The 23,245-nt window shown below is 41.0% G+C and overlaps 1 protein-coding gene across 1 annotated transcript in view; it reads right to left on the bottom strand.

Moving 5' to 3' along the window:
- Positions 1-23,245, bottom strand: part of LOC136863716 (uncharacterized) — a 769,999-nt gene that overhangs the window by 656,072 nt on the left and 90,682 nt on the right. Inside the window, exon 2 of the mRNA XM_067140074.2 lies at positions 7,006-7,148. Coding sequence (XP_066996175.2) covers positions 7,006-7,016 — 11 coding nt within the window. The 5' untranslated portion in view covers positions 7,017-7,148. The remainder of the gene's footprint in view (positions 1-7,005; positions 7,149-23,245) is intronic.

Here is a 23,245-nt window from a genome sequence, read left to right on the forward strand (position 1 = left end):
CCCGATGGTCCAAGTATTCGGCAAAATGTTCAATAGCCAGAAGAAGCCCCAGAGCTTCTCTTTCGTAGACAGAATATTTTCGTCCGACAGGAGATAAAAGACGACTGAAATAGGCAATGGGTAAGGTTTGGCCATTACAAGTTTGTTGTAAGACAGCACCAAGAGCGACGTCAGAGGCATCAGTTGAGAGTTCAAAGGGGAGGGAAAAATCGGGAATTTGCAAGAGAGGGGCATGAGAAAGTTTTGATTTTAAGGTATCAAAAGCAAGTTGTTGAGAATTAGTCCAGTGAAATTTAATGACTTTTCTTTTAAGGAGATTTAAAGGTTCCGAAGTTTGAGAGAAATTAGGAATGTATTTGGCATAAAAGCCCACCATACCTAAAAAGGAGCGCATTTTTTTCAAATTCTGAGGAGGGGGAATTTTATGAATGGCGGAAACACGGTCAGGATCAACAGCGACACACTGTGAACTAAGGATATGACCAAGAAATTTGATAGATGTTTGAGCGACAAGAACCTTGGAAGGGTTAACAGTCAAGCCAACGGAACGAAGACGTGTAAGAACTTCACGGACATGCAGTAGGTGAGATTCAAAATCAGGAGAATAAACAAGGATATCGTCAATAAAAGGAAATAAATATTTGTACTTAAGATCGGAAAATAAAGAATCAACAAAACGCTGCATGATCTGAGATCCAAGATTTAAACCAAAAGGAACTTTTTTGAACTGATATAAACCATTAGGCGTAATGAACGCAGTGTAGCGAGAGCTAATGTCATCAAGGGGAATCTGATTGTAAGCGGAATTGAAATCAAAAATAGTAAAATAATGAGAATTAGAAAAATGTTGAAAAGCGGATTGTAATTTGGGCATCGGATAGGCATCATACAATATACGGGAGTTCAATTTCATATAATCGACAATAAATCGAAAGGAGCCATCAGGTTTATTAACAATGAAGGCAGGAGAAGCATAATTGGAGGATGAAGGAACGATAGTGCCATCACGAAGCATCTTATCAATTAATTCATTAAGAATCTTCATCCTAGGAGAGCTGAGAAAATACGGAGAAGAACGAACCGGAGTAGTGTCAGTCAGATCGATATGAGCAGTGAAGTTCTTAACAGTCCCTAAGTTAGGGGTGATCATATCAGAAAATTCCTGGAGCAGAGACTGTACCTGATCAGAATAAAGGGAATTAATTGTGAGGGAGGAAGACTGATGGAGAAAGGGATAATCAAAGAGGTTTATCAACGGAACAGATTTAGATGAAAAATGAAAAGAAACCTGGGAGTGAACTGAATCAAGAATGAGACCAGTGTGAGAAAAAAATCAAAACCTAAAATGAGAGGAGACGATAAATGTTCAACCACAAGGAAAGTAAAAGGCCAGGAAAAATATTGCATTTTAATGTTTAAAGATATACTGCCAAGGACATGAAGGGGTTGGTTTGATGCGGAAATACATTGCCGAGAAGATGGAGTATACTGCAAATGAGGAACATTAGCTTTTAATGATTCAAAAAATGGTAAACTAATAAGGGATACGGCAGCACCTGAATCTAAAAGAGCAACCGATGGCAAATTATTCACAGTTATCAACACATGAGAAGTACATGGAAGGAAAGAAGCATTATATATACTGGAAGAAAATTGAGTAACATTTTCAGCTGGAGAAAAAGTAGATGAAGGCAGGTTTTCCCCAATAATACGACGACTGCCTAACGACGTGGGTGGAAGGCGTTTCCCGAAAGTGAGGCAGTAGAATACTTAGAAATATGTCCCTGACCTTTACAAGGAAAGCATGTTATAGTTGAACGATTTGTTGATGGAGAAGGGGAGACGGAAGGCGAAGGTAACGAAATAGGTAAGGGAGGGGGTACGATACCAGGTGGGGGAATAGATGAATAATATGAAAGATCTCCTAAAGAATTAATGACATGAGACTGAGCCAAATTATATAACTGAAGCATGGTAGTGGGGGGGTTAAGTGCATCAAGGAGCTGACGAAAGGAAGGAGCAGCATAAAAACGGACAATTGAAATTAATTCAGAAGTATTATAAGCAATGTTCAATACATCACTATAGGTGGTAATAGAATCAAGATAGTCATGTGTAGATTCAGTAGGTAGTTGGTGGCGACGGACAAAGTACTTAATTTATATCGAATCTCATATGGCAAAAAATAATTGTGTATTATAGTCCGTAAGTGAAACCATGAAGAGATATTAGACATATTATCAAGCCAAAATTTTGAAAAGAAACCAGTAGTTTTAGCCGACAAAAGACCGATTAATTGAGGGAAGAAAGCAAGTGTAATATTTAAAAATTTTCTCACAGAGAAAAGCCAAATGGTCAAGCTGCGAGGATCAGTAGCCTGTAGCTGAGGTACAAGAAGCAATGACTGCTTAACTATCTGAATATTAAGTGCACTGTCAACAGAAGTAAGGTGAGGGGAGGAAGAAAAATGGGATGGTGGAGACGGAAACATTGCATGTTGAGCAAGGACTGGAGAAAATTTTATGTCATCAGAAGAAGGAGAGAAAGACATCAAGTCCCCGACAGGAGGGTTGGGTAAGGACAAATTATGATATGAAGGAAGTGGTGAAGAATTAGAACTGTCACCCAGAGGAAAGTTATCCGAAAAACATGCCATAACGATAAGGAAAAGAAAAACAGGGCGTATAATTATTAGAAAAGATTGTCTGCTACCATTTGTGGCGTATTTGTCAATGTGGGGTGCTAATAAATATTATGTTCATACAAATGGCTAAAAGGACGAAAATCTTGGCATAGATAATGATAGGATGGTCGACCCACAACATCAAAGATCGTCAAACGGTAATCATTAGGACACCATAACGCTAGAAGCAAGCAAATGTTATTTCACTGGTGGTGACTTGTCGGACCACGGAAAGGCATGCGCTTGATGCCTCGTTGGGTCAAACCTAGTATATCAGACTTATTATTCATCAATCAGCAGAGCCAGTGGACGCCACGGCGGGCTAACCGAGAGGGCTGTCCGTGGTAAGTACAATGTTCAAAAAAAGAGGAGGAAAAGGTAAAGAGTGAGAGAGAACGTACAACGAACCAAATGTGAGAAAAGTAAATTGATTTAAAACAAATTGTATTTAAACTCCAAATGACTAGAATAGGCAGTGTATAACAAACAAAGAATGGGAATTACAAACATTTAGCAAGGGCCCAGCCCGTTTGACAACCAAAATACAATCAATATGAATAATAATTAAGAATTCTTGGGAATAACGATTATGATTTTCAAGAAAAGCCCAAGACCAGAGTTCGACAGAAAAAAAACCAGAATTAGCACCTATTTAAATTTACTACTACCTTTTTAAAAAAACACATTGGTTAAGAATTAAAAGGGGGGTACATTAGTATATCTGAAAATAATGATTTAAGGCCACCCTTACAATCTTCATTTGAAACCCAAAAGAGGGCAAGAGAATTAAAGGACGTCGGGAGGCAAAATTTTTACCACTCAATACCGGAAAGGGAAAGAAAAAAGAAAACTGAGTGAGAAGGGAAGAAAAGAGGAAAAGGAGGGGGGGAAATCCTTCCAGGCTGCTTAAACGCTATCACGTTGGCAATGTAAGCGACCACTCGGGCCTATCGAAAAAGTCCAGGATGTGGCAACACTTCTATCACTTGTCCAAGCACAGTTTATTTTGGTGTATGAGATAGATAAAGGTATCAGTCTGAAGGACTCAGTTAGAAAGTTGGAATGGAGACCATGAAGCCACCAAATAATTTAACATTCAAAGTTCAAATCTTGATATAAACCACGAAAGATATAAAAAGTTGTAACATTTTGCTCACCCAGTCTGTTGATAAACAATGCAGCTATTCACAAATTAAAAGTAGGTAAAACGTCGCAACGGACCAGCCGCTAGCAAACAGTTCCGCTCTCTCCACTCGTGTTGTTTTCCAACTCAATGTCTGACCGGGGAAACTAAGGAATAGCTTGCTTATATACGTGGTGAAGAGATTCGAGAAGTTACTCGATGAAAAATACGTAGGTGTGACGTCACAACGAGGGAGCAGCAACAGTGCCGGAGAACAGGCCAGTCAGTGAACAGCTGGGCGAGCAAGCAGATGGACGGTAGAATGCGACAGAAGGCAGAAGGTAAGATGTAGTAGAGCGGTCGTAACAAAGCGCACGTGTGTAAAGTGCAGCTGAACACAGAGCATCCAACAAATACAATACCACATGATATGAAATGTTACACAGGAATGCGTCAATATGTGTGCAACAGATCTCCGTTCTTTTATGGTTGTTCCATACTACAAAAATGTATTTATTAAAAGATTGCCGCCTTTCTAATGACGATCCCCTTACATAATGGAGAAATCACAGGACAGAATATCAAAGACTTGCTCTGCTAGCTAAGAAAATATTGTCTATCCCAGCCTTCAATGCGGCAAGTGAAAGAAAATTCAGTTCAGTTGGTAACCTAATTAATGACAAAAGGAGCTCGCTCTAACAAGATATAGTATATGACACTCTCTTGATTCATTCTGTACTAAAACAGACAACACAATAATGGTGAATGTTTGGAACAATGTGAAAGATAGTACAAGTTAATATCCTGTGTCTACTAACGTGACAAGTTGATCTCACAGTCTTTATAGTAAGTTTGTAATTACTTCACTTCAAAGCATATTTCGTTAACATATTTGCATGGTGTCCAAAATTTTATAGTCAGCCACTCTCCTTTCCTCGCTCCTTTTAATTTTGTTCGTCGTAAATTCGTTGATACTGTCCGTAAACGCACCAGCCGCCTTATCTCAGACTACTTGCTGCTAGGCAACCCACCCAAGGTCGACCGAAATACGGTCGACCGTATGAGGTTGGAATTTACGTGAGCGAACGAACTACGTCGTTTGCAGACCTCTAAGCGGGAGGTTCCAGATCGAAAATCTCTGCTAGTGGCACGCCGTCACAAGGCAGAGCTAACCGCTCTGTATTATAAAGCTTTATGTTTCAGAGTAATGATGGATCCAATCAGTGACCGATAACCTCCAATTCACTACAGTTTGGTAGTTCACATGCTTTTGTGAAATGTACTTACTAACTCAGAAAAGGTAAGCATTTATCTAGTATTTAAGAAGAAGGCCTTCTCCATATCGACATCTAATATGCAGTTATGATATTAACATGTAAGTTTCAAACTGAATGTACTTTATATTACGTGCACGTGGCTCATACTTTAGGCCAGTCAAAGTCTACAGCAGAGGTGCTCACGCTGGGCATTCCGTCCCGCGGACGCTCAGTACTGTAAGTGGGCGGGCTGGCAGGTGTTGAGCGCAGCGTACGCTATTCAGCCTCAGTGATGTTGTGGCTACGTCGCAGACCGCGAAGGATGGGCGAAGTTCTCCCCGTCACTCTTGATCACTGCTGCGATACCCGAGTTTGAAATGGAGGCAGAAAATAATTAAAGAAAGAGGGCAGAAATCCACGTCAATTTTCAATTTACGTTATAAGAAAAGTTATTCATGTTCATTGTAGTTTACGTATTTTGACCGGATGCAATAAAGAGTTCGGCCTACAATCTCAAATATTTTTTTGATGTAGGCCTATGTAAAGAATTACAATTTTCACTATTACGTTTTAACACGTGCTTTGGAAACAGTTCTAATATAATACGGAGTTAAGGTGGATAAGCTGTTGCTAGTGGTTGTTTGGCTTTAAAATATCTGATAAACTCACCAACAATCCAATCATGCTTACTGGGAATAATATCAATGAGGTTATTTATTTGAAGGCATGGTGTACATCTACCTGGTAGACATAGTTACGTTGTTCTTGTTGTCGTACTTTAATGTTGGATAGTAAATATCTATGTCCTCACTAGTAATGAAACTCCCTCTTGCCATTTAGAGGCTAGCTATTATCACCGGACTCCTGTTAAATTTTAAATCCTATTTTCAGGAATTCAGTGAACAGAGAAAGTCACACAACACTACAACACTGTGCAAAAATAATTGTTGCATTATGTAATTATATTCATTTTTGCTTAGTGAATAACAGGAATTTGACCTTTCTTAAATGAAAATATTGTCCCTCCCAGACAAGGAATTGTAATTCGTAGCTTGTACGCTTAAACCATGTACCTTTGTAGATGGTAACACAAACATTATAATGTGTCGGTTTTCTTTGAATAAATAAATATAAGAAAATAAAACCGACTGTTTATATCGAGCGCAGTATAAATCAAAGAGGAATATCTTGAAAAGGTCAGGGTTTTTTATTGCGATTATACAGTTTTAATTTAAATACTGCACCCCAGTCAGCACTTCGGTGAGTAGTGGAGGAGAGCTTTGTAATCAGAAGTGAACGTCAATGCTCCCTCGCTGCCCGGCAAAGGGTGTCCGCTCTCTCGCTTCACTGTGACGTGTGCTTGTTACGTACGCTTCTTGGATCTACGTCACGCCTGCATGGCCGCACTGGGCTTGCCTCAACAGGCGCGCTGCTGTGCACCTCTGGTCTACAAGCTAACTCGGCACTCTGCTCCAGCTCGGTGATCTGCGTTCCACGCGGCGGGTTGTATTAGCTCCGCCAGCTCGCCTGATACTCACCTTATACTAGTCAGCTCATCGGAAGCGAGCTGGCACAAGATGTAAGAGCGCCATGCATGCATCTGCTTTCCAAATTCTCCTCATTAGCCAAGACTTTTGCCACCTGGTTGGCATTTTCTTCAGACTGTGGATAGTTATTTAAAAGGAAAATCATTTGGTGATTCCAATGCTGCCAACAAGTACCTGTATGACTTCTTCCCCTCTAAACCATCGGTATTCTTCATGGATGGAACTTTAACTTTTCCGCGAAAATGGACCAGTGCTTTTATGTATTTGTTTGCATAAACACACAAAATTTAGACCAAAACTATCTTTCAAAAGTCATCAGAACTATCTGTACAACAAATAGTATGGTGCACAACACTGAGAGTGAATTACGACATCATCTGAATATATGGAACTCACAGTTGGTCCATTCTTCTCTAGTTTGTCGTGCAGTATGTAGTTGCTACATCTTCAACTCAATGCCGTGACTCGCCTGCTGGACGCCTCGTGGACTCGTCTCGTAATCACTCGGGGTTCTGGGTGATCCAGCGTTCCACCTCAATCTGTTCAGAAATAAAAATTCTATTAAGATCATATTTTTTTACTCAAAAATTAAGGTAGGAAATTGGGAAGGTGAATTTAAAAATGATGCGAATTATTTCAAGATTGAAAATACTATTCCAACAAAATGTACCTTCATGTAGTCTACATACTCACAAATGCAAACCCAAATTTGTTAACACACAAGACGTTTATTTTAAAGTAGAAGAAAAAGTATGTTTCCAATCATGTAGACTACATTTCAGTTTGCGCGCGCTTACGAGTATGTTGTTTGCTGGCAGGATCGCAATATCGAGCAGCCCTGTAAGTAGCGGGGAACAACGGGTAAAGAACATTTGGACACAACGCTACGAATTGCACATACGTTTTTTGCGAGTTGCACTGGGTGGTGTAAGAAACCACTCCATAGGGCAAAGAACTTTAACTACTACTGTCTAACGTTAGGGTGCAGCACATTCTGGAGACCCCAATCACTCGCTCAGCCACAGTTAGGCATTACTGGCACTTAATAGCAGTGTTGCCAACTTAGCTTTTCCCCCACTAAACCTAGATTATTTCATCCAGCGTTCCTCACGCGATGTGGCTGTGTGGTCACCCACAGTATGAAAACACTCTCTCTCCTTGCATAGTATGGCAGCAACGGCGAAACTAACTATGATCATGGTAAGTGACTCACCACTGGTCCAGCGGAAGCATGGAATGTACCTTTATGATATAATATTATGACATCCCTTCTCATACTTCAGTTTCACTATCGTCCGATGAACTCACAAGACTTCCTTACTTGTGATAGGCTCCTCACTTTCATCTATCCTATCCGACCTCTCTTAGTCAACTCTTGTTCTTTTCCGACCCCGACCGTATTAGGTCACGAGGCCCAGGGAGTTTTTCACTTTCACGCCGTTCGTTGTCCTTGTAATTCTTTGACCGATATCTTCATTTCTCTAAGTGTCTGACCCGTAATAATTTTTTCTCTCTGATTAGTGTTCTTTAGAGAATGGTTGCCCAGGTGTACTTCCCCTTAAAACAATAATCACCACCACCTCCCTCTGTCAGGACTAGCTCAGTGTGCACAATTTAATATCTATGGTTTGCGGTTATAGCAATTTGCTAATTGAACAGAACAACGAACATCATCATTCCCTACCGGTGAGCAGTGCTATAAATATTTGGCTTATTTTTTAACTTTTTCTAGTTCTGATTTACCTTTTTCTAACTTATATTGGATGATGATGTAGCTTATTAAATGAAAATCGGGTTGGCATCACTCCTTACTAGCCCAGGCCAATTGAGTCAATGGTGTCTTACGGCCCCGCTACTTCCCCACGAGCTCGTCTCCTTCGTGTCTGATAATAGATAAATTTACCAGCAAAAAGGACCGTAGGATGGGATTAACAGAGAATATGCGTGATTTTCAAATATATGTTATTTGAAAAGTACACAAATGAAATAGTTCGGAAACATATTGCATTGTGATGGGTCTCTTTTTGGGTGCTAGTTGCTTTACGTCGCACCGACACAGATAGGTCTTATGGCGACGACGGGATAGGAAAGGCCTAAGAGTTAGAAGGAAGTGGCCGTGGCCTTGTGGCCTTAATTAAGGTACAGTCCGAGCATTTGCCTGGTGTGAAAAGGGGGAAACCACGGAAAACCATATTCAAGGCTGCCGACAGTGGGATTCGAAACCACTATCTCCCGGGTGCAAGCTCACAGCCTCGCGCCCCTAACCGCACGGCCAACCTGACCGGTTTTCTTTGTTTTCTAACATTTAAAAGTCTCCTTCTGCAAGGACTGTTGAACGTCCTGTGACGTAACCGGCGGGCTAAGGCTCTATAAGATGGGTATGCTAAGCCGCCATTTTGGTTCATACATGCGCACTGGGCCATGTGATCAAACTCTAGATTCTCCTACGAGCGCTCGCTTCGTCACTTTGAAAGTACCGCTTTAGTCACCGCGTGCAGGGACAGAATAGTGCTATGTTTGTGTGGATATTTATTACATAATGGTGGGCAGTTCTGCACCTAATTGTAGTCATGTCTCTACTGCGGGATATAGGTTGTTTAGATTCCCTACTAGTGCATTATGCCTCCACTTCCTCTGCTACACCTTCTACTTCAACTTAAACCTGCATCCAGCTCCGACTGACATTACTACACCCCTTAATTTAGTCACATTGATCATTCAATGTTCAGTTCTGCCCCCGAAGTCTGGCAACAGTAGTTCAAACACCACAGTTACGATATTTTCCTAAACTAACTTCATATGACAGAAATAATTTGTTTACCGTTGTTGGTAGTACAACAAATGTATTATTGAAAACCAAGATCTGTGGTAGGCCTATATGCAGACAGGTTTTAAACTATGAGCTTTCTGACTCAAGCTCTGGAACATTCGTATTTTTTTAATTTGGGCGGTATAAGGAAACCAAACTGTGAAGTTATGCAATTCATTTGTACATGTGAGGTCTTCTATAGGGACTACAAGTATTATATACGATAATGCAAAATGGTGCAAATCTTGTAACGGAGAAAATTTTAAATGATAAATATACCGGTACATGTTTTCCAAAGTGCTGTAATTTAAAAGAAAACATTGTTAGGCACTTCTTCAAAATTCGATCCTATGCTGTTGTGGACTTTAACGAGGTAAAATGTATGGGACTGCTTCGGAAAAAGAAGAGAAAAATATAAATAAGGAATGAAATGTTATTGTTTTGTAAATACTGTACTAAAAGGAGACAGTAAATTAGTAAAATATTACTTAAATATAATTTTCCTTTTAAATGTGCTGCCTGAGCAAGGTAACCTATGTTACAACCCTTTGAAAAAATCATACTACTACTCCTCAAACCAGAGTAATCTATGTAAAAAAAAAAAAGAGTACTGTTAACTTTGCCATAGGAAAACATTTTCAATATTATCCACAGCTCGAGGGCACTCCCCTTATAAGTCACTGGTAACTGATTATCAGTGAAATACTTCAGGTTGGGAGAGAAGATTCAACTATAGAAGTAGTTACTCTATTCCTATTTTCTTCCCGAATGTAATTTATAACAACATAACATTTGTTTCATGAATAAACTAAAATCCTCTGTTCACTGCTACTGCATAAGCTGGTGAGATTCATAACACTCACCAAATATTAAGTTTATTTTGCACATATAATGTCTTTTTTTAAAATACTGGTAAATAAGAAAAAAAGGCTAAATTTTAGAAGAAAGAAATAAACTTAATAATAATAATAATTTCGTGTGGCTATTTCTAGCCGAGTGCAGCCCTTCTCAGGCAGACCCTCCGATGAGGGTGGGCGGCATCTGCCATGTGTAGGTAACTGCGTGTTATTGTGGTGGAGGATAGTGTTATGTGTGGTGTGTGAGTTGCAGGGATGTTGGGAACAGCACTAACACCCAGCCCCCGAGCCAATGGAATTAACCAATTAAGGTTAAAATCCCCGACCCGCCCGGGAATCGAACCCGGGACCCTCTGAACCGAAGGCCAGTACGCTGACCATTCAGCCAACGAGTCGGACAACTTAATGAATACCAGTTACTCGAGTGTGTTCGTCTTCGTACATCAAATTTCAGCGTTATTTTTGTTCGAAGAATATTTTTCTTATTATTTCGACAACATTGAAAAGAGCGCTGAATCAATTTCACACAAGTATGAAATACCGACTGAGATCATATGGTATCAAAATTTTCTGTAACAATTTATATATCTTCGACACTGACCGATTACCACGTCAGATTCTACGATTTAGGAATGACAGTAGCCTATATGAATACCACGGTGTCCCTCATTTCATTCGACGGCACCGCAGTGCATAGGTTACGAACATCCAATTCTACTTGTCAATAATATTAATATTAATAATAACCCGATGTATTAGTAAGCTACTTTTTCTAATATTTCTCCAGTGGGAGTATATGCCTAGTTTGTTTGTTTATTAAAAGACACATTATCAACGACTTTGCTTTTATAATCCCCGTCTCGAGTTACACAATAATGTACGGAATATACTAATATTTATGTTGAGTAACCGTTTGAGTGATATTGAGAATGATTATTTTTACGGTATGTTAGTTTAGCATTATTTTCTAGTGTGTAGAACAGTAAAAAAGAGAGATATACAAGGCTGGGTCGGTCAGGTGCCTTACCAACGTACTGCAGGAATGAACCATAATGGCGTGCGACCATACCTAGTCTGTAGAGAGCCCTACGGCGGGCTGTGACGTCACCGTCCAGTACCGCATGAAGATCTACCAGCCATTGTGCATCAGCTGTCCCTAAAAATCCGAATGTTTATTATTCGTGTTCGGAAATAACTTCAAAATGACAGAAGAAGGGCTCAAAAAAGCACAGTGAGACAATCAACCCTGTGTGGACGCAATCATGGTGGCATCGTTCTAAAAAAGGAAAACAGCGACTGTTTAGTGGCTGCAGAAATTCGCGGATCAAAGGCAAGGCGGTGACTTCTTTTATGTACGTGCAATGTACTGTAACTCATAGTATTAGAATAACAAGGAACATGATAGAAATTACTTAAATCGTCTTAACAATGTATTTCTAGATTAGAAAATACATTAAATTTCCGGGCTTTCACCATTACTAAAGTAACAAGTCTGACTTCAGTACTAACATAAAAATACGGCTAGCATTATAATACTACTGTATAACCTATCCTTCCTGAAAAATATACATTGAATAAATATATGTAGTTCATTTCTTTAGTTATTGACTGTCGAACAAGGACAGTGTCTTGGTGACATCTTAATCACTCAATATGGGAATATCTATGGGTGCTGTGATTTTTACCCTTTGGTTTATTGATTTGGCATGCATCATCTAAAACTTAGGCTAAGTTTGGACAATATTTTAAACAGCAACATCACTATTATTTGTATATATCTTTAGTCCTCAGCCCGAAGGCTGGTTGGATCCTCAACAGTTCCGCCATCAGCTGTCATAGATGGCCTAGGCATCACTGAAGGGGCGTACTAGGGAAATGAGGAGTGAGGTAGTTTCCCGTTGCTTTCCTTACCGAGCCAGAAGTTGCTATTACATATCAGTTTGCCAAGCCCACTGAAATGCATGCACCAGCTGAACCAATGAGCAATATTTTCACACCATTCATAGCAGGGACTGGCTGCAGAAGGAATGGCATTACTAGCATCACTCATACCTCAGTCACTTTCATTTTGTCAAAGCCAAGGATAAGACTGAGACAGGTCAATGAAACTAACAAAATTGCTCTAGCCCATACCAGAAGACATAGTGCACTGTAAACACTAGGTCCTGCCAGCAAAGGCACCTACTATTTGTAGTAATGAATATTCACTGCAGCGTGCGCAATTATGTTAATTATTTAATTAATATTGTTTTCATTATTATTAATGAGCAAGACAGAGATATCGCCAACCGACAAGCATTGGGTTTGTAAAAAAACATTTGTGTTTTCTAAATTCACGTTGTTTTTTCATGATGTACAAGCTTACTTTCTGTTATATTAGAGAGTATTTAGTTGTAGCGTAAATTTGTTTACAAAAGTTTCGTCTTCAATAAATAAGTAAATAAATAAATAAATAAATAAATAAATAAATAAATAAATAAATAAATAAATCTTCATTATAGACAGTTCACCTTGGGAGAGGCGACCCCATTGTAATAATAGCCTATATCTGGTTCATTCATTACATCCCTGACCCGGTCAAAGACTGGAAAACAGGTTGTAGGTTTTCATTTTCATTCATATAGACAGTTATACCTTTCAACGTTCAGTCCGCAAGCCTCTGTGAATTTACAAACCGCCATCACAATCGTCTATTTGTAACTAGTTCTGTGGCGTCGCTTAGTTCTCTTATCTTGATGTCATTAGAAACTGAGTCTAACCTCCGTGGTCTTGGTTTCCCACTACTCCTCTTACCCTCCATACAAATAAATGACAGTCACATGCCAAGGTAAATAAATGAGATAATTACGTAAATTACTATGTGAATATGACAATAATAATACAGATCGCATGAGCTACAGATTTAAATTGCTTCGCAATGAATAACAGAAACGTGCGTGTAGAGGCGCGCGGCTGTGAGCTTGCATCCGGGAGATAGTAGGTTCGAATCCCACTATCGGCAGCCCTGAAAATGGTTTTCCGTGGTTTCCCATTTTCACACCAGGCAAATGCTGGGGCTGTACCTTAATTAAGGCCACGACCGCTTCCTTCCAACTCCTAGGCCTTTCCTATCCCATCGTCGCCATAAGACCTATCTGTGTCGGTGCGACGTAAAGCCCCTAGCAAAAAAAAAAAAATAACAGAAAGTCCAAGTGTACAGTAGTGCGCATGCGTAAGCATGTGATTGCTTACAACCAATTAATAACCAGAATTAAATCTTGGATTTCTGGTCTGTAGATAAATGTAGGGCCAATGGCGGGAAAGTGGTTGGGAACACATTGATGCCAGAGGTCGGCCGACCCCAGAGGAGAAACTGGAGCCATTACCCCAGCTGTCGTCCGCCTCGTTGGCTGAACGGACAGCGTACTGGCCTTCGGTTCAGAGGGTCCCGGGTTCGATTCCCGGCCGGGTCGGGGATTTTAACCTTAATTGGTTAATTCCAGTGGCACGGGGGCTGGGTGTATGTGTTGTCTTCATCATCATTTCATCCTTATCATGACGCGCAGGTCGCCTACGGGAGTCAAATGAAAAGACCTGCACCTGGCGAGCCGAACCCGTTCTGGGATATCCCGGCACTAAAAGCCATACGACATTTCATTTCACCCCAGCTGTCTAAAATACATGCAGAACACTACGTCAGTTTGTTTAAAAGTAGGTCATTGACCCCTTCTGTGCGGGTTGCCTAACTCACAGGCGCTACCCCCCCCCCTTTTTTTTCAATTCAAAACTTGAACAACTTCCCTTACTCATATCGTATTTCTTCTGGACCATTTCCTGGACATTGTCGTTTCCAGAATTCCTTAGTTCATATTTTCTCCTCCGCCATATTTCAAATATTTGATACTAAGTTATTGAAGCAATCCATGTCCCCGCCATGACACATTCTACACCAGCTGTTCCTATGGATGTTCTGCACCTTTCATTTCCTTGGTACTCTATTTCTGAAAGTTATATTCATTTAGTGTTCAGAAAAATGCTCCGCTATTTTGGGATTCGAACTCCAGTGTTCAGCATTCATACTCCACCGCCTTACCCCAAGGCCATATATCAGTGTGGAACGCTGTCATTGAGATACTGGGTAATAACATTCTAAAGGTAAGGGACCTATGAAAGTATAAACACCATGAATTTCATTTTGTAGGCACAATGTAGTCCGCCTCTGTGGTGTACTGGTTAGTGTAATTAGCTGCCAGCCCCGGAGGCCCGGGTTCGATTTCCGGCTCTGCCACGAAATTTGAAAAGTTGTACGAGGGCTGGAACGGGATCTACTCAGCCTCGGGAGGTCAACTGAGTAGAGGTGGATTCGATTCCCACCTCAGCCATCCTGGAAGTGGTTTTCCGTGGTTTCCCACTTCTCCTCCAGGCAAATGCCGGGATGGTGCCTAACGTAAGGCCACGGCCGGTTCCTTCCTTTTTCCTTGTCTATACCTTCCAATCTTTACACCCCGCCACAAGGTTCCTGTTGAGCCTAGCAGGTGAGGCCGCCTGGGCGAGGCACTCGTCCACCTTCTCAGTTTCACGCTCCAGGACACTGCCTTTGAGACGGTAGAGGTGAGATACATCGCTGAGTAAGAGGGAAAAACTCTTTCTTGTCCATCCCATCCAATCTTCCCATCCCCCGCCAAGGCCCCTGTTCAGCATAGCCGGTGAGGCCGCCTGGGCGAGGTACTGGTCATGCTCCCCAGTTGTATCCCCGGACATAATGTCTCACACTCCAGGACACTGCCCTTGAAGCGGTAGAGGTGGGATCCCTCGCTGAGTCCGATGGAAAACCAACCCCGGAGGGTAAGCAGATTAAGAAAGAAAGACACAATGTAGGAAAAAAATACCGTAATTAATGTATCGGTCCGCATCTGTGCTATAACGATTAGTGTGATTAGCTGCCACTCCCGGAAGCCCGGGTTCGATTCCCAATTCTGCCAGGATTTTTGAAAAGTGTTACGAAGGCTGGAACGTGAGCCACTCAGCCTCGGGGTGTCAACTGAGCAGAGGGGGCTTCGATTCCCTCCTCAGCCATCCTAGAAACGGCTTTCCGTGATTTCCCACTTCTCCTCCAGGCAAATGCCGGGATGGTACCTAACTTAAGGCCACGACCGGTTCCTTCCTTTTTCCTTGTCTATACCTTCCAATCTTTACACCCCGCCATGAGGTTCCTGTTGAGCATAGCAGGTGAGGCCGCCTGGGCGAGGCACTCGTCCACCTTCTCAGTTTCACGCTCCAGGACACTGCCCTTGAGACGGTAGAGGTGAGATACATCGCTGAGTAAGAGGGAAAAACTGACTATAAGTAGAACACCTGAAAATAAAATAGAGCATGTCATTGACCTAACCAGGACGTAGGGCGTGGCGTGGCGAGGCGGAAGGTCAATGGACTGACTAGCCAGCTGGACTCACAACAATGACAGAACAACAGTTTATCAACACCTCGCATTCTATGCTAGAGTGGAGATAAAAGAGGACTTCATTAAGTTGAGTTCCAGATTTCAAGTTCCTAAATATTTAAACAGAAATAAACATAAACATTTCTAAATATTTGAGTGTGATATGATAGAATCTGATGATTTTCTTTGAAGAATGAAACATGTCATTCTGTTTTAAGTTGCATCCTGGAAAATTTTCGGTAGTGACTTAGTGTGATGAACGTGATTGATATCTTTCTTTCTTTCTTAATCGGTTTACCCTCCAGGGTTGGTCTTTTCCCTCGGACTCAGTGATGGATTCCACTCCTACCGCTCAATGGCAGTGTCCTAGAGCATGAGACTTTACGTCGAGGATACAACTGGAAAGGAGTAACAGTACCTCGCCCGGGCGGCCCCACCTGCTATGCTGAACAATGGCCTTCTGGGGTGTGGGGCATGGGAAGAACGGAATGGATTTACAAGGAAGCGGCCGTGGCCTTTGTTATGTACCATCCCGACATTTTCCTGGAGGAGAAGTGGGAAACCACGGAAAACCACTTCGAAGGTGGCTGAAGTGGGAATTCCACCCCCTCTACTCGGTCGACCTCCCGAGGCTGAGTGGACCCCATTCCAGCCATGGTACCACTTTTCAAGTTTCGCGACAGAGCCTCCGGGGATGGCAGCTAATCACTCTAACCACTACACCACAGAGGACGACTATCGATATCTTGCTCTTTACGATGACTTCACGTGTCACACGGACAGGATTTCTTGAATATGTGTTCATATTGTGAGCATAGCGTCTTGACTCAGGAAAATATGGTCGCTAATATACATCTCAGTGCGAGTGAATGCATGTGTGTGCGTATCCACCTATTCCTTAGGTTTTGAATATTTTTTTGCAGGTATATAAACCTAAAACACAAACTGTGTAAGTTACTTTGTGGTCAGCTTTCCTTCATCCTATTCCGTTTTAATTAAAGATTTTCCTAGTTGCTTTACGTCGCACCGACAAAGATAGGTCTTATGACGACGATGGGATAGGAAAGGCCTAGGATTTTGAAGAAAGTGGCCGTGGCCTGAATTAAGGTGCAGCCCCAGCATTTGCCTGGTGTGAAAATGGTAAACCACAGAAAACCATCTTCAGGGCTGCCGACAGTGGGATTCGAACCCACTATCTCCCGGATGCAAGGTCACAGCCGCGTGCCCCTGACCGCACGGACAACTCGCCTGGTGATTGAAGTTGTAGGTTCGTGGTTGGAGGAATTGCTTATGCAAGGTAAGTGTGACAATCTTGGGAAGTATAGGTAATTTATTCGTTATGAAATAATTACCAGTCTCAGTTTTTATTAATTTGTATTTTCGAACGCGTTTCAAAGCGTTTAAATTGTGACATTTAATTGTTGATCCATTTAATACACAGTTGTTTTCTAAGAATATTATACTATTTCATTGAAGACTATGGGGCTATGTGTATTATGAAATTGTTACATCTGTGTTGAGTCAACTATAGGTGTATGTCATCTCAGAAATATTCAGTTGCTGCTGAAGCTTAGTTTTTAAATATTCATTTTCAGTTTTATCATTGAGTATGTGCTAAGGATCTATTAATTGGTGCTTTCATATTTCTAGAGTTTCTAAACTGTTCAGTTTTATCCCTTTCTGATTTACCTCTAAACCAGTGAGAGAATTTTGCCTAATGACCTGTGTCAAGTAGATGTGCAGCAATGGCTGTTTTTCCATGTTTACGTAAATAAAGTAAAATGTATATTATTATTCTATAAGCACTTTCAACATTCGTAAGATTGAGGGGCGTAAGCAAAGGGCGAGGGGCTGTTGCTAGGGGTTAGACCCCAACATAGAAGTTTTACAAAATAAAATAAAAGGAAACTGACAATAAAGAAGTGAAAGTCGACTCAATGTGTTGGCTCTTTCAAACATTCACAGAGATATAATTGTAAAACTAACAGATCTCTTGAATCTATTTTATAAGAAACCTCAAAATTTGGATTTTAGATTGTAATCTGAATATACCATTCGCTGTAAACTGTTGACCTAGATCATATTGTTCTTGTACTGCATTTTAATGTAAGATTTTCTAGTGTACTGGAAACTGAATATCAACATAATTCACTTGTATCAGTGTCCTTACAAAGACACTCATGCATGCGCACACCACACACTCACAAGTACCTTCATTATGTTCCATCATCATTTTGTAACTATGAACTCCCCCTTCGGTCGATCGTGGCTACGCTACTGTTTCCAATATATCATCGGATCGCCAAAATCCATTTCTTCCTAGTTTTACGGTCCTTTGGCACATTAATATTATTTTTTGCGGTGGTATGCGATGTGTTGATGCACATCGGAACTATACACCATTTATAAGTTTCCTGCCTCACTGTCTGCCCAAGATTCATTTTAAGTCCAAAAAATAACACTCAGATTATTACACAATGTATAGAAATTGAACTTAACTTTTCCAGACACTAGCATAAAGGAGAAATACGTGAACTGTGTCTGTTTTACAAAGCACACTATGTGTTATTTTGTCTGCTAATACAGGCAATCTGGACGATGACCTCAGACCAATGAGATCGTGTACTTGCGTCACGTGAAATTTTCGTACTTTAATTTGGATTTTTATCATGTTTGGAGTTATTTCTACATTCTGACCAGATATTTGAATTCTGCATGAAATTCTAAATCAGATTAACACATTTTAAATTAAAACCCCGGACCATGCATGTTCCCTATTCATCGCCATGTGGTCTAAACCGTTAGATAGAGAGATGGGGAGTGTCAAGGGCTGAGTGGAGGGTAGATCTACCATTCTGTTTTTGTGCGTATTTGCGTATGTGAGAGAGAAAAAGAGAGAATTTGAGTATGAAAAAGAAAAATATTGCACATCCATTTGAATAGACCACGAGCCGCCACTGCCTTTTGGTTGTTCTCTCTACATTGCAGTCATCAGCTCTATATAATTAACGTGTGTGTATGATTTTATTGGACTGCCTGCATTGAACTGCATGTTCGTAATTTATAATAATGATAATGATGGTATTGGTTTTACCTCCCACTAACAACTTTTATAGTACTCAGAGAAGCCGAGGTGCCGTAATTTGGTCCAATAGGGCTCTTATACGTGCCAGTAAATGTACAGGCACGAGTATGGCGTATCTGAACTAAGCCTCAAGGTGCAAACAGTATATCCAGAGAACAAACGTGGCTCAGAAACGTGTATACGGACGAACACAGATATTCACTGAATTCATAAACGGAAACGACGAAACTTTCTCTGAAGTCGAACCAAGGAACAGTCATCGTGTGTTGTGGGGGTCCGCAGCCCTGTGTTCAAACCTATCCGTCTGTACGCAGCTGTTGTATTGGGCGACTGGACTTGCGAGACGAAGTGAATGTAAGGCGAGGCTAACGAAAATGATTATATCCTTCCTCAGGTAATACCTGGGAGCCGGACTACCTACTGTGTGAAGAGGACAAAAACCTGTATATAGGTAACAATTAGTCAATGCGGTCACTGGTCATTCATGGTTAAATAGAATTGTGTGTGCACATGTAAGTGCGTGAATTAATTTAGGCCATCCTAGAAATGAATCGGAGTGATAAAACAGACGGTATTTTATTCGTAACAATACAATGACATAATACTGCAATTGGCCTTATATTGATGTACATTTTAAGGACACAGTGGTCTCGGGATTTAGTTCCATAGGAGTTCTTTTACATCCCAGAAACCAACGAAACGTGTTGCGGCACTTGAACACCCTCAAATACAACTGAATTCGAAAGAATTCAGTACACTAGCGGACCCGTACGAGAAATCTCGCATGTTCATAAATCACAATTTTCCAAATAGGTTTATAATGAGAGACTTAAGGAGAAAGGTTGTTTATGTTTTCATTTGAAGGAGATGATCACAGAACACTATTTACAACTTTTATGCCTATATTTACAGTACCTCCTTAAATACAACATTGGAAATGGCAATGCAGTCATCCAGTACCACATGTTTCTCGTTTTTGCAAATAGAAAATAAAATATTATTGGAAGATTTAAATCTGGAGAAACCTGCATATAATTGGCCGTACGAGAACACGGGCTCGGGAAAATGCAGCCCTGCTTTTCGCAATGTTTGGCCCTGCGACTTATTAATAGTCACAGCATATGCTATTTTAATGGGGAACTGCTTTCGCGTCATAAGGAAGGGGATAGTGGGATCCGATGGGGTTAGGGTTATTCTGGGAATTACAACAATATTTCCTGAACTGATAACTTTTGCAGTGACAGTGAAATCATGGAACTGAGTTATGACCATTCTCGCGCCGTTGATGAGGCCTTCCTTAGAATTGAGGTTTCTAACGAGCATTACAGCAGTATTCTTCTTTAGCGCTAATTTGTGTGAAGGAAGGCCTTAGGGATGTAAACTGTGAAGAAATTCATCCGAGCAAAGGTTTTCCTGAAAATCACCTTCGCTTGCAATTGAATCACAGATGAAATAAGTTTTGCTTCGCCTCGAACTGTACGTTGAACAAAATGATTTGTAATTATTTCGCAATTATCATTTTTAGGGCAAAGAATGGCACAGTCTAGAAAGTGAATAACGTTGTCATCGTTTAGCTCTTGCGTGTTGAATACTTTGCGTACAATGTCACATTCTGGTACCTAGCAATGCTTAGGAATCTGAACTGCGTCTGAAGATATTTCAGTTAGAATTTCAAGTTCTCCGTTCCCTAGCTTAAGAAACCAATCACTGAAACCTGGATCATCATTCGCTCTCATGTTTTTTGTCAACTTTCTGCTGTGAATTGTGGACCATAAAGGTGATGTTACTCTCAACAATGGTAGTTCGGTTGCCATGTCTTACAACAGGCAGTACCTGTCTAAAGTTTCCACCGAACAGAATAGTCTTACCTCCAAAAGGAGCCGTGCTGTTGAAAATTTCTTTCAATAGCCGATCGACAATGTTTAACGCATCTTTGGGGACCATTGAGACCTCATCCCAAACAATTGAAGTAGCTTTTCGGATGACGTTCGCTTGCTTGGAGTAACTTCGGATGCTTGAAACTGATGTATCCAAAATTGGGACGGACAATTTAAAGAGTGAATGAGTTGTTTGGCCACCTTGTAACAAGCTTGGAGCTATACCAGTCCAGGCAAAACATAATACAACCTTGTCTTCTCCATGCAAGATGCAGAACAACGTGCGGTACACAAAATGTTTTTCCTGTCCCTCCCGGTCAATCAATTAAGTAAGATTGTTGGTTTCCACTCCGTACAGCCGTCAGAACTTAGTCTGCGATTTGCCGTTGCTCGTTGTTCAACTTTTCGTAACCCGAAATATCTTCTGTCCTTTTTTGGTGTAAATTGTAGGCGTTCTCTATCGAATCTTTGCGGTGACGTGGAATTGGTAAACGAAATTGCCCACATTCTCTTCCATGTTGGCAGAATATTTCTTGCAAGTTTGCCAAAGCCCGTTCCGCACTCGTTTCGTGATCGTGTTGCCTTGCAAAATCTTCTGTCAAAGATTGCCGGAAGGTTTCCCACAAGTGAGGAATGTTGCTTGGAGAGCAAAGAAGCATATAATAGCAAATATCTGACGCAGCTTATGAGGCATATGCAAGGTGACTGCCTCATTCAAGCATCGAACCCAATCCTGGTCATCTTGTAACAAATGTAATTTCTCCGCAGCTTCTTGGAATGTAGCGCAAAGGATCCCATCTACGGTCCTGAGATCTTCATAACTTGTTGCAAGTTGCTTTACGTCGCATCGACACAGATAGGTCTTATGGTGACGATGGGACAGGAAAGGGTTAGGAGTGGGAAGGAAGCGGCCCTGGCCTTAAATAGGGTACAGCTCCAGCATTTGCCTGGTGTGAAAATGGAAAACCACGGAAAAACCATCTTCAGGGCTGCCGACAGTGCGGTTCGAACCTACTATGCTGAGAGTCAACTCAAGACCTTAGCGGTCCCTTTGATGTTAGTCAGACTTCTGGTCGGTGAAAAGGCTTCCGCAGCGCCAAATAGTTCCCTAGGTTTGTTACTTGTTCCTGAAGTCAGGAGCTTCCTTCAGTTTGGTTAGATATTCTGGTGAACTGACTTGATGAATTAAAATTTTTGCCCTGTATAAATATGGAAAATATATCACAGGTTGTATGTTATTCGGGTTCGTTACCAACTCTTATATTTCATACGTAGATGGCTGTGAATAGTTATTGTTCTCAGTGGTGTATGTAGCAAAATAATAATAATTTAATATGATATTGATATCTTATTGCACTGTGTACTTAGTAAGTTTGTTCGAGTTCATTCCACTGTTGATAAGTTCGCATAATAGGTGGGACGTTGAAGATGGATCCAAGAAAACTGTTGGCAATACTGGCTGCAACAGCATGTTCACTGTTCAGTATTCATAATGGCTGCCAGCTGTGAGCAAGACGTGTGTGATGCTGTGACGCTTGAGTCTCCTGTGAAATACTTGAAAGCTAACAAAGTGGAGAAAAATTAAGTAGGACATCTAAACCAAATTTTTTTAAACGTTTACAGTAGCCTACAAGATTAGAATCCACTGTGGACTGTGGAAGACGTGAAAAAGTCCGCGCAGCTGATCGGCGTTTCTGTGTACAGTGTTTACGCCGCTCGCTTGGAATGGAAATTCCAAGTCTCCAGGGAAAGAACGATGTGTCAGCTCAGCACTCGCCGTAAATAAAATAGGAAGGGCCTTAACACGGTATGGGAATAGGATTCTTGGCGTATTCGATAATAATAATAATAATAATAATAATAATAATAATAATAATAATAATAATGTGTACTTTACTTTATATTCGCAACCGCCCTCTACCTACAGAAATGTTGTCATGAGAGGATCATGAGTTCGTTTTTACCTTCCGAATGACGAGACTACAATATTTACAACATTCCTGGAAGCATTGTATTTTGCAATCCCACTCACCGGTGGGTTTTTCAGCTTTTTTAACTATGAGAAACTGCCACTGACAGTCGTTGCACGGGAGCGGAATCGTATACGTATGTTGTAAGTCTCTGATTGGCTCCGCCATGTTTTATACAAATGTCCCGTCAGCTGATTTAAACGTATCTATTCAGCACAGGGTAAGAAACAAAAATAATTCTTGCTTCTCTTGCCTCGGAATTCGTCAGTAATCTGTAGGTTTTACATGGTCAATAAAGGAATAAATAGGTATGGTACGTAATCAAAGTACAGCTATGTGAAAGGCAGTGATTTCGTTTGATGCTTCACTATTTCAGAATGAAGTACTGTACTTGTCAGATGGACGCACGGCGTTAATGATAAGCTGGTTGTGGCGGAGATGGAGAACCGTGACGAGACGGGAAGGGGGAACAGGAGACGTGCTCACATGCGGAAGGATACTTTTCCTAAGCTCTTGACTTGAATTTCAGTATATCTCCCGAATACTGGATACTGGCCGCACTTAAGTGGCTGCAGCTATCGAGCTCGGTCATAACTTGTTGGTCCTTTGACATGCAGAG

The sequence above is a fragment of the Anabrus simplex genome, chromosome 2 (assembly GCF_040414725.1).
Source record: "Anabrus simplex isolate iqAnaSimp1 chromosome 2, ASM4041472v1, whole genome shotgun sequence".
Taxonomy (NCBI): domain Eukaryota; kingdom Metazoa; phylum Arthropoda; class Insecta; order Orthoptera; family Tettigoniidae; genus Anabrus; species Anabrus simplex.